This window comes from Pan troglodytes, chromosome 18 (genome assembly GCF_028858775.2).
Source record: "Pan troglodytes isolate AG18354 chromosome 18, NHGRI_mPanTro3-v2.0_pri, whole genome shotgun sequence".
NCBI classification, from domain to species: Eukaryota; Metazoa; Chordata; class Mammalia; order Primates; family Hominidae; genus Pan; species Pan troglodytes.
Window position 1 is genome coordinate 35679410 of NC_072416.2, and position 13224 is coordinate 35692633.

The window sequence follows — 13224 nt, forward strand, 5'->3', positions numbered from 1 at the left end:
CAACCGGAAGCGGCTCCGGCTCCCGGCAGGCAACGCGAGGAGGCGGAGGTCTGGTGGCCGCTCGGCGGCCCCACCTGTCACCTGGTGGGGGGGGCAGCGGCAGGCCCTGGTTGGTGCAGCTCTGGGCTGGGCCGAAGACCGAGAGTATTTTAGCCCATAGGAGGGGTCCACTCTGGCCTGCTGGACACAGGCTGGGGGAAAACGGACAGCATCTATAACGTGGGGAAGAAAAATACACTCAGCTCCCGAAAATTCTTGTACTCTCTTTTCACCACCTTTCCTGCGTTCTCTGCCTCACAGTCTCCGTACCTTATTCTCTTTCCACCTTCTTTCTCCTCACCCCCAGCTAGATTTTGCCCTTCATTTCAAAGCCGGTGCAGATTGCAAAGCTGATTTCATTTTATGTAATCATTTCGTGGAAGAAACAATAAAACCGTGAGATATTCCGGCTTAAAACTGCAGTGTGGCTCATAAAGCGCTGGGGCCCAGGCTCTGCCCAGGGAGAAGGGATTGTTAACTGGAAAATTTCCATGACTCACCGTTTGTCTGACTAGTCATATAAAGCCTTCACCCAAATTTTTCCATCCTTTCCTCCTCCCTGCCAAAGGGTTTGCAAATTAAACAGAGGATTGCCGTATTCCATGGTGTATCCGGCTTACCTAACAGGGTTATTTTGGTGAGTCTAGCTTCCTTATGCACCATTACGTGAAGTGGTTTCCTTTTGAATGGTCTGATTTGCTCAAGAATTCCCATAGTACTTTTCATCGACTGCATCTTACACTTACAGATTAGGTAAACCTGGGAAAAGAACAAAAGCAAACGAGAAATACTTTAAAGAGTTCGCATTTAGGCCCTTCATGAAGTAGGAAAAAATGTTGCTCTGAGTACCTGTTAAGCTTTCCTGTAATTCACCCATGTGGAGCCCAAGACAGAGAAAAACATATTGTTAGTATTTTTCTGAAAGGAGTCTAGACAGGGTGCAACTAATCTGCCTATAAATTACAGACTAAAGAAGTACATACATAGAATAGATGTTTCTGAACAACCTTAGGTTGTTAAAAAAAAAAAAAACCTAACAAAATCCAGATCTAGATCTGTATTTTAATTTTCTTTTTTCTTTTTTTTGAGACGGAGTCTTGCTCTGTAGCCCAGGCTGGAGTGCAGTGGCGCGATGTCGGCTCGCTGCAAGCCCGCCTCCCGGGTTCACAACATTCTCCTGCCTCAGTCTCCGGAGTAGCTGGGACTAGAGGCGCCCGCCGTCACGCCCGGCTAATTTTTTTTGTATTGTTATTAGAGACGAGGTTTACACCGTGTTAGACAGGATGGTCTCGATCTCCTGACCTCGTGATCCGCTCGTCTCGGCCTCCCAAAGTGCTGGGATTACAGGCGTGAGCCACCGCGCCCGGCCGATCTGTATTTTAATTTTAAACATCTGTACTGTAAAGATAAAAGAGAACTCAGCCTAATGAGATAGGTCAAAAACGAAGCTGTCAAGTATTTTTCAAAGGAGTCCTAGGCGACAGTAATTTGAATTTAATATTAAACTACCAAGCTTTAGGGATTAAAAAAACACATAGCGGCCAGGCGCAGTGGCTCACACCTGTAATCCCAGCAATTTGGGAGGCCGAGGCAGATGGATCACGTGAGGTCAGGAGTTCGAGACCAGCCTGGCCAACGTGGTGGAACCCCCGTCTCTACTAAAAATACAAAAGTTAGGCCGGGCGCGGTGGCTCACGCCTGTAATCCCAGCACTTTGGGAGGCCGAGGTGGGCGGATCACGAGATCAGGAGATTGAGACCATCCTGGCTAACACGATGAAACCCTGTCTCTACTGAAAATACAAAAAATTAGCCGGGCGTGGTGTGCGGGCGTCTGTATTGCCAGCTACTCAGGAGGCTGAGGCAGGAGAATGGCGTGAAACCAGGAGGCGGAGCCTGCAATGAGCCGAGATCGCGCCACTGCACTCCAGCCTGAGCGACAAAGCGAGACTCTGTCTCAAAAAACAAACAAAAAAAGCGATCCACCTGCCTCAGCTTCCCAAAGTGCTGGGATTATCGGTGTGAGCCACCACACCCGGCAGAGTTTGCCTCTGCTTAATAGGAAGTTTTGGTTATAGCCTATTATTATACCTGAAGACCTCACCGAATCATACTTAACAATGTCCATTTTAAAGTTGGTATTAAGTGACTGTCAGATTTACAGAGAACTTAACAACTGTTATGAAAATTAGAACTTCATTTATGCGAGACCTGTATTGCTATTGAATAAAAGATTTTCATCTTATATTCACAAGAAAAAATACAATGTGTTCTAAATGAAATGCCTTCTCTTTCCAGATTTTCACTCCCCACCCACCCACCCCTAAGAAAATGTCAACACAATCAGCTGACTCAAATAATGAACTACACATCCTTCTCTAAGCATTTTGTCTTTGAATACTACTCTCCTCCATGTAGCACTCCTACAGCACTGAATGATCACTTTCTCATAGGTTAGTTCTTCACATCTAATTGAATTAGCAGAGTTTCCTTCTGCCTGGTACTTTTTCTAGCGACAAAGGCAGAAACTGCTCAGACTGCTGCTTAGAAAAGCAGTTGATGTCATTAATTTCCTTGTCTCTGAATAGGATAATTATGGATATTCAGGAAAAAATCCACTCCATTGGTTTTCCAAAGCTTTGACCTGCCAAACAGAGCTCCAGCGGAAAAGGGAAAAGTCTTTCTTGTTAGTTGTGCTAAGTTGTGTGTAAGTTGTGCGACTTGAGGGCAGGGTCTTACCTTAATCTTCTTTACATTTCCACTGCCTAGTGTAATGCCCGGTATATAAAAGGTGCTTAATCAATTTAGCTGGGATGATACTGTCCTTTGATACTCATTTAAGACTGCTGAGACATAGGGCTAATAATTTTATTTATTTATTTATTTTTTAAATTATTCTTGAGACAGAGTCTGGCTCTGTCGCCCAGGCTAGAGTGCAGTGGTGTGATCTCAGCTCACTGCAACTTCCACCTCCCAGGTTCAAGCGATTCTCCCACCTCAGCCTCCTGAGTAGCTGGGATTACAGGTGTGCACCACCACGCCCAGCTAATTTTTGTAATTTTAACAGAGACGGGGTTTCACCATGTTGGCCAGGATGGTCTCAATTTCTTGACCTTGTGATCTGCCCTCCTTGGCCTCCCAAACTGTTGGGATTACAGGCGTGAGCCACCACGCCTGGCCTGTATTTTTTTTTAGTAGAGACAGGGTTTCACCTTGTTGGCCAGGCTGGTTTCAAACTCCTGATCTCAAGTGATCTGCCTGCCTCGGGCTCCTAAAGTGCTAGGATTACAGATGTGAGCCACCACACCCAGCTATTTTAATTTAATTTAATTTAATTTTTTGAGATGGAGTCTTGCTCTGTTGCCCAGGCTGGAGTGCAGTGGAGCAATCTTCACGCACTGCAACCTCTACCTCCCAAGTTCAAGCGATTCTCCTGCCTCAGCCTCCTGAGTAGCTGGGATTATAGGTGCCCACCACCCCCCCAACCCCTGGTAATTTTTGTATTTTTAGTAGAGACAGGGTTTCACCATATTGCCCAGGCTGATCTGGAACTACTGACCTCAAGTGATCCTCCTGCCTCAGCCTCCCAAAGTGCTAGGATTACAGGCATGAGCCACCACACCCCGCCCCAGGACTAATAATTTAGAAAACTTAGGAAAAATCAGAGTTTTTCCTACTCTCACACACAAGTCACCACTCAACACAGAGTACAGTCCTCTCTGGGTAGAGGAAGGGGATTAGTTCCAGGAGCCCTTCAGATACAAAAATCCAACCATACTAAAATCCCACAATCTATACTGTGTGTATGAAAGGTCAGCCCTCCCTACACTTGAGTTCCTGCATCCTGAGAATCCCGTCTTTTTGATCCTCATTTGATTGAAAAAAAAAAAATCAATGTGTAAGTGGGACCCTCGCAGTTCAGGCTCACATTGTTTAAGGGCCAGTTGTACTCCACCAGTAAGTGAGGGAGTTTCTACCCACCACCAACCAATTCTTCAACAGACACCAACAGGATAAGCAATCATTTCACTCAATTCTGACATTAACCAGAGTTAGGACAGATCCCACAAGTTAAGGGATCAGTCCCACAAGACTGCCCCCACTTCCAATGCCAATAACAGGTTCCACATTGTGACCTGTGCTTCTGACCAACTGGCTATGAATTGGAGGTTCCCATGACCCCCTCCATGGGTTCAGGGAATTTGCCAGAGTGGCTCACAGAACTCAAGGAAACAGGGCAAACACGGTGGCTCATGCCTGTAATCCCAGCACTTTGGGAGGCCGAGGCAGGCGAATCACCTGAGGTCAGGAGTTTGAGACCAGCCTGGCCAACATGGTGAAACCCTGTCTCTACCAAAAAAATACAAAAATTAGCCGGTTGTGGTGGTGGGTGCCTGTATTCCCAGCTACTCAGGAAGCTGAGGCAGGAGAATCGCTCGAACATGGGAGGCAGAGGTTGTAGTGAGCCAAGTGCTCCACCGCACTCTAGCCTGGGCAACAGAGCAAGACTCCGTCTCAATAAAAAGAACTCAAGGAAACACTTTACTTACAGTTACCCATAAAGGACATTACAAAGGATACAGAGGAACAGCCACGTGGAAGAGATGCACAGGGCTGGGAAGGGGCATACAGTTCCCATTCTGTCTCCAGGTGTGCCATCCTCAAGGGTCCTCCACGTGTTCAGCAACCCAGAAGCTCTCTGAACCCTGTCCTTCTGGGTTTCTATGGAGGCTTCACTACATAGCCATGATTGATTGTATCATTGCCCGTTGCTGATTAACTCAACCTTCAGCCCCTCTGCCCACCGAGAGGTTGGGTGTGGGGCTAAAAGTTCCAAGCTTCTAATCATGACTTGGCCTTTCTGGTGACCAGTCGTCTTCTAGGAGCCCATCAAAGCTAGCCTAGCCTAGCTTTTTCTCCGCGTCTTCGCTGTCGGCGGCGGTGGCTAAAGAGGCGGCGGCCGCGGTGCCCGTGGCTGCGGGGGCCCCGTCCCCACCCGGGTTTCCTGCGACGAGGGCGGCGGGCGCCGGGGCCGCGGCCTGGGGTGCACCGCTGCCCACCCGGCTCTTGGTCGCGGGGTCCTGGCGAGCCGCGGCGGCCGCCTCCGCCGGAGCCTGCTGGAGGGTGGTGGTGATGATGGTGGCCTCGCCCGCCTCGCTCATGCCTCCTCCTCCTCTGCTCTCGCTCATGCGCCTCGGTGGCGGTTGGTCGGCGGTTAGCGCGGCTGGTGGTCGCCGCGGCCGGGGCTCGCTCTCGGGGAGGCCGGGGCTGATCTCGCGGCGCAGGCGGCGGCGGCAGAGGCTGGGTCGCGCAGCGGAGGCAGCTCGAGCTTCGGGATGCGCGCTCGCTTCTTGGGCTCCTCGCTCGATCTTACTGCCCCCTTTTTTCTCTCCCTCCCTCCCTCCCTTCCTCCCTTCCTCCCTTCCTTCCTTCCCTTTCCTTTCCTTTCTTTTCGTCTGTCTTTTTTTTCTTTCCTTTTCTTTCAGAGTCTCGCTCTGTCACCCAGGCTGGAGTGCAGTGGCACGATCTCGGCTCACTGCAGCCTCCATCTCCTGGGTTCCAGCGAGTCTCCTGCCTCAGCCTCTTGGGTAGCTGAGATTACAGGCATGCGCCACCACACCAAGGCTAATTTTTGTATTTTTAGTGGAGACGCGATTTCACCCTGTTAACCAGGCTAATCTTGAACTCCTGACCTCAGGTGATCCGGCTGCCTCGGCCTCCCAAAGTGCTGGGATTACAGGCGTGAGCCACTGCGCCTGGCCGGGAATTTTATTCTTAGAGGGAGTTTTATATAGGTGTACTGTTTTCTCAAAAGGGTACAGTTAAGATTCTATCTTTTAATGTATGTACATTTTGTCTCACAAAAAAACCCTAAAATGTGGCTCACGCCTGTAATCCCAGCACTTTGGGAGGCCAAGGTGGGCAGATCACCTGAGGTCGGGAGTTCAAGACCAGCCTGACCAACATGGAGAAACCCAGTCTCTACTGAAAATACAAAATTAGGCGAGTGTGGTGGCGCATGCCTGCAATCCCAGCTACTCGGGAGGCTGAGGCAGGAAAATCGCTTGAACTCGGGAGGTGGAGGTTGTGGTGAGCCGAGATGGCGCCATTGCACTCCAGCCTGGGCAACAAGGGTGAAACTCTGTCTCAAAAACAAACAAACAAACAACCCCTAGAATAATAAAACAGTTGTGAGGGGTGAGGAGTGGGTTGAAATATAGATGAAACAAAAATGGCACATGATTGGTACCTGTGGAGGCTGGGTGGCAGATTTATTACATTACTTTGTGTATTTTCTATATGCTTGAAACGTTATTAGCCAAGAATTTTGTATCCTGCCAGAATAAGCTTCATAAATGAAGAGGAAAGTTTTTCCTAGACGAGGAAATGCTGAGTGAATTTGTCAACACTGTATCAGTACAACAGGAAATGCTCAAAGTGGTCTTAAACATGGAAATGAAAGCTCAATATTCACCATCACCAAAAACACGTGTAAATATAAAACTCACTTTGTGTGTTTACACAAAACAATCACACAAAGGAGGAAGACAAAGGAATCAAATGTCAATGCAACATAATTTCATGAAACCACAATGACAAAAAAAGAAAAAGAATTTATAAAACAGCTTGAAAACAATCAATAATATGACAGAAACAAAGCCTCACATATCAATATTGACCTTGAATGTAGATGGATTAAAATCCCCCACTTAAAAAATGCAGATTGGCAGAATTGTTTAAAAACATTATTCAACTATATGCTGCCTATAAGAAATTCACCTGTAAAGACATATACATTGAATGCAGAGGGGTGGAAAAAGATATTCCACACAAACAGAAACAAAACCAAGAGATGTAGATATATTTATATCAGATAAAATATACTTAAATACAAAAAGGTAATAAAAGACAAAGAAGTTCATTATATAATGATAAAGAGATCATTTGAGAGCAAGAAGATATAACAATTGTCAGCAAGAGAATATAACAATTCTAAATATATATGCACCCAACTTTGGAACACCTAAAACAAATCCTACCAGACCGAAAGAAAGAATTTGACGCCAATACAATAATAGTAGGGGACTGTAACACCCTACTCACAGCACTAGACAGATCACCAAGAGAGAACATCAATAGAAACGTTGACTTAAATTGGACTTTAGACCAAAGGAAATTCGGAGACTTATAGAACATTCTAACATTCTATCGAACAACTATAGAATATACATCCTTTTCATCAGCACATGGAACATTTTCCAAGATAGACAACATGCTAGGCCACAAAACAAGTCCTAAAAAATTTAAAACAATCAAATTATCTCAGATCATAGTGGAATAAAGCTAGAAATCAATGTCAAGAGAAACTTTGGAAGCTACATAAATATATGAAAATTTAAAGCATACTCCTGACAAATCACTGGGTTGATAGCAAAAATTAAGACAGAAATTATTTTTTGAAATAAATGAAAAAAAAATAACATACCAAAAGCTGTGAGATATAGCAAAAATGGTGCTAAGAATGAAGTTTATAGCATTAAATATCTACATGAAAAAGGGAGAGAGATCACAAATTAACATCTTAACATAACATCTTCAGTTACTATTAATAGAAAAAAATAAACCAAACCCAAAGTTAGCACAAGAAAAGAAATAACAAAGATTAGGGCAGAACTAAAGGAAATAGAGACCAAAAAATACAAAGGATCAATGAAACAAAAAGTTGGTTCTTTTAAAAGAAAATTGATAAACCTCTAGCTAGACTAACCAGAAAAGATCCAAATAAACATAATCAGAAATGAAAAAGGAGACATTACAACTGGTACCACAGAAATGCAAAAGATCCTCAGAGACTATCATGAAAGACTGTACACGCACAAACCAAGAGGAAATTGATAAATTCCTGGAAATGCTCAAACTATTAAGACTGAACCAGAAAGAAGTACAACTCCTGAACAACCAATAATGAGTAGCGAGATTGAATTAGTGAAAACAAACAAACAAACAAACAAACAAAAAACCCCAAAGCCAAAACCTCCCCACCCTCACCAAACTTCCAATAACAGCAACAAAAAGCTCAGGACCAGATGGATTCACAGCTGAATTCTACCAAACACACAAAAGGAATTAATATCAATCCTCCTGAAACTATTCCAAAAAATCAAGGAGAAGGGAATTCTCCCTAACTCATTCTACAAGGCCAGTGTCACCCTGATACCAAAATCAGACAAGGACACACAAACTACAGACCAATATACTTCAACAGATGCAAAAATCCTCAACAAAATACTAGAAAATCAAATCCAATAGCACATAAAAAAGATAATGCACTGTGATCAGGTGGGACTCATACCAGAGATGCAAGGATAGTTCAATATACACAATTCAATAAACGTGACACATCACATAAACAGAATTAAGGATAAAAATGGTATGATTATCTCAACACATGCCAAAAAAGCCTTTGATAAAATTCAGCATCGCTTCATTTAAAAATCCACAAGAAATCAGTTATAAAAGCAACATACCTCAACATAATAAAGCCCATATACAAGAAACTCACAGCCAACATCATACTGTTGAAAGTCGAAAGCATTTCCCATAAGAACTGGAAGATGACAAAAATGCCCACTGTCACCACTGTTACTCAACATAGTACTGGAAGTCCTTGCCAGCACAATCAGGCAAGAGAAAGAAATAAAAGGCATGTAAACTGAAAAAGAGGAAGTAGAATTTTTCCTGTTCACTGATGATATGATCTTATATTTAGGAAACCCTAAAGACTCCACCAAAAAACTCTCAGATTTGATCAATAAATTCAGTAAAGTTTCAGGATATGAAATTAATGTACCAAAGTCAGTACAGATTCTATACACCAATAATGATCTAGCTGAGGAACAAAGCAAGAAGGCAATCCTAGTTACAACAGCTACAAAAAATAAAATACCCAGGACTATATTTAACTGAGGAGGTAAAAGATCTCTATAAGGAGAACTACAAAACACTAGTGAAAAAAAAAACAAATTCCATAAACAAAGAAAAAATGGCATATGCTCGTGAATTGGAAGAACCAATATTTTCACAGTGGCCATACTGGCCAAATAAATCTATAGATTCAATGCAATTCCTATCCAATTACCAATGTCCTTTTATTCAGAATTAGAAAAGAATTCCTAAAATTCATATGGAACGAAAAAAAGATCCTGATATGGAACCGAAATAGCCAAAGAAGTTCTAACCAAAAAGAACAACACCAGAGACTTCACATTATCCAACTTCAAATTATACTATGGGGCTATAGTAATCAAAACAACGTGGTACTGGTATAAAAATAGACATAGATCAGTGGAACATAATAAAGAGCCATGAAACAAAGTCACATCCAATGAACCATCCGAACAACCAATCTTTGACAAAGTCAACAAAAATGTACACTGGGGAAATGACCCCCTCCCTATTCAATAATGGTGCTGGGAAAATTGAATAGCCATATGCAGAAGAATAAAACTGGACCTAGACCTCTGACCATGTAGAAAAATTAACTCAAGATGGATTAAAGATCTAAACATAAGACCTGAAACTATAAAAATTCTGGAAGAAAGAAAACCTAGGACAAACTCTTCTAGACATTGGCCTAGGCAAAGAATTTATGACAAAGTCCTCAAAAGTAAACATAACAAAAACAGAAGTAGACTCAATTAAACTAAAAAGATTCTGCACAGCAAAAGAAATAACAAAGTAAACAGACAACCTACAGAACAGAAGAAAATATTTGCAAACTATGCATATGACAAAGGGCTGACATCCAGAATTTATAAGGAACTCAACTCAACAAGAGGAAAACAAGTGACCCCGTTAAAAAGTTGGCAAAGGACATAACAGAGAGAGATTTTCCAAAACAACATATGCCAGTGGCCAATAAACATATGAAAAGATCCTAAACATCATTAATCATCAGAGAAATAAAAATGAAAACCACAATGAGATACCATCTTACATGAGTCAGAATGGCTATTATTAAAATGTCTAAAAGCAACAGATGTTGGTGAGGCTACAGGGAGAAGGGAATGCTTATACACTGTTGGTGGGAATATAAATTAGTACCTTTATGGAAAACAGTATGGAGAGTTCTCAAAGAACTAAAAATAGAACTACCATTAGCTGCAGCAATCCCACTACTAGGTATATAGTCAAAGGGAGATAAATCACTATATTAAAAATATATCTGCATTCTTATGTTTATTTACAGCACTATTCACAATAGTCAAGATATGAAAGCAACCTAAGTGTTCATCAACAGATGAATGTATAAATAATGTGGTACATGTACACAATGGGCTATTCAGCTGTAAAATAATAAGATTCTCTCATCTGCAACAATATGGATGGAACTGGAAGTCATCACATTATGTAAAATAAGCCAGGTGCAGAAAGACAAACTTGGCAGGTTCTCACTTATTTGTGGCAGCTAAAAATTAAAACAATTGAACTCATGGAGATAGAGAGTAGAATGGTGTCTACCAGAGGCTGAGAATGATATGCACCCCGAGCCCATAATCCACTGATGGTTACCAGTGGGTGGGAGAGTGGGGATAATTGATGCATACAAAAAAAATAGAAAGAATAAGATATAGTATTTGCTAGCACAACAGGGTGACTATAGTAAAAAATAACATAATTGCACATTTAAAAATAACTAAAAGAGTATAGTTGAGTTGTTTATAACATAAGGAAGAAATGCTTGGGGTGATGAATCCCCATTTACCCCTATATGATTATTACACATTGTATGTCTGTATCAAAATATTTCATATACCTCATAGACATATAACACCTACTATGTTACACCGAAAAAATAAAAATAAAAAAATTAAAATGTGGTACACATATACCACAAAATACTCAGCCATTAAAAAAAAAGAAATCATGTCTTTTGCAGCAACAAGGATGAAACTGGAAGCTATTTTCCTTAGTGAAATAACTCAAGAAGAGAACATTCAATACTGTTTGATCTCATAAGTAGGGGCTAAACAATGGGTTCTCATTGACTTATAGAGTGAAATAAGTCACTGGAGTCCACGAAAGATTGGAGGGCGGAAGTAGGGTGAGGGGTGAAAAACAACTGGGAAGAAATTTCACTGTTCGGGTGATGGGTACACTAAAAGCCCAGACATCACCACTATGCAATGTATGCATGTAAGAAACTGGCACTTGTGGCTGGGTGCGGTGGCTCATGCCTGTAATCCCAGCACTTTGGGCGGTCGAGGCGGGCAGATCATAAGATCAGGAGATCGAGACCATCCTGGCCAACATGGTGAAACCCTGTCTCTACTAAAAATACAAAAACGTAGCTGGACGTTGTGGTGGGTGCCTGTAGTCCCAGCTACTCAGGAGGCTGAGGCAGGAGAATGGCGTGAACCTGAGAGGCGGATCTTGCAGTGAGCCGAGATCGCGCCACTGCACTCCAGCCTGGGTGACAGAGCAAGACTCCGTCTCAGAAAAAAAAAGAGAAGAAAAAAAGAAACAAACAAAAAAAGAAACTGACACTTGTGGCTGGCTCATGCCTGTAATCCCAGCACTTTGGGAGGCCGTGGTGGGTGGATCACTGGAGGTCAGGAGTTGTAGACCAGCCTGACCAATATGGTAAAACCCAATCTCTACTAAAAATAGAAAAATTAGCTGGGCATAGTGGCGTGTGCCTGTAGTCCCAGGCTGAGACAGGAGAATCACTTGAACTCAGGAGGTGGAGGTTGCAGTGAGCTGAGATCGCATCACTGCACTCCAGCCTGTGTGATAGAGTGAGACTCCATCTCAAAAAAAAAAAAAAAAAAAAAGAAAAGAAAAGAAATCGGCACTTGTGTCCCCTAAATATACGTAAAAAAACAATTTTCTAAAAATGTCCTGTATTAAAACATTTGTATGAAATGACAAGGTTGATTTACAATGTTAACTTTTAAGATCTTGGTTACCTTTGGGGAGGAGGAAAGCAGGTTAGAGGCACTGCAGTGAACAAGGGAGCTGGCAAATAGCAAAGGGAACAGGATCACCACCCTGCTATGCGGATTTAGCTATAGCATTAACAAACTGCTTAGTTCGCTCACATATGTGCCCTTGCAGCATCCCACATACACCTGGACACATGCATAAGACAGCTGCCCCTGTTTTAGACCACATTAAACACCTGCCAGTAAACGTGGGTCAAAAGTATACACTAACATGTGTAGATACTGCCATGGAATTGCTGCAGGCCTTCCCTTGCAAAAGGCCAAACCAAACGGCCACAATTAATGGCTTGGATTGAGGTCAGTGTCACATACGGATGGCCTTGATACATTGATTGTGACCAAGGCATGCATTTTACCAGACATGATGTCCAAGATTGGGTCATATAAAACCCAAGTAGCAGGGTTGATTGAGTGGAAAAGTGGTATTTGAAATCACAACTGTGAGCACACTCACAATTCAATACCTTGCATGGGCAAACTGTGAGTCAATTAAACCTCTTTCTTTTATAAATTATGCAGTCTCCAGTATTTTTTCATAGCAGCATGAGAATGGACTGATACAGCAAATTGGTACCACAGAGTGGGGTGCTGCTATAAGAATACCCCAAAATGTGGGAGCGACTTTGGAACTGGGTAACAGGCAGAGGTTGGAACACTTTGGAGGGCTCAGAAGACAGGAAAATGTGGGAAACTTTGGAACTTCCTAGAAACTTGGAGGGCTCAGAAGACAGGAAAATGTGAGAAAGTTTGGAACTTCCTAGAGACTTGGAGGCCTCAGAAGGCAGAAAGATGTGGGAAAGTTTGGAACTTCCTAGAAAATTGTTGAATGGCTTTGACCAAAATGCTGATAGTAATATGGACAGTGAGGTCCAGGCTGAGGTGGTCTCAGATAGGGATGAGAAACTTGCTGGGAGCTGCAGTAAAGGCCACTTGTGCTATGCAAAAGTGGCATTTTGCCCATGCCCTACAGATTTGTAAAACTTTGAACTTGGGAGAGATGATTTAGAGTATCTGGTGGAAGAAATTCCTAAGCGGCAAAGCATTCAAGAGAAAGCAGAGCACAAAGTTTGAAAAATTTGCAGCCTGGTGATGTAACAGAAAAAAAAAGCCCATTTTCTGGGGAGAAATTCAAGCCTCCTGCAGAAATTTGCATAAGCAATGAGGAGCTGAGTGTTAATCAC

The 13224-nt window shown here is 42.8% G+C and overlaps 1 protein-coding gene across 1 annotated transcript; it reads right to left on the minus strand.

Annotated features, from left to right (window-relative positions):
* Positions 1 to 710: 710 nt before the first annotated feature.
* On the minus strand, positions 711 to 5416 carry LOC129137456 (Y-box-binding protein 3-like). Its single transcript, XM_054669329.1, has 2 exons — positions 4589 to 5416; positions 711 to 798 (listed from the first exon to the last, which is right to left on the minus strand). Exon 1 carries the CDS (start codon positions 5225 to 5227, stop codon positions 4940 to 4942), a length of 288 nt encoding a protein of 95 aa, XP_054525304.1. The 5' UTR covers positions 5228 to 5416; the 3' UTR covers positions 711 to 798; positions 4589 to 4939.
* Between the last annotated feature and the right edge of the window lie 7808 nt (positions 5417 to 13224).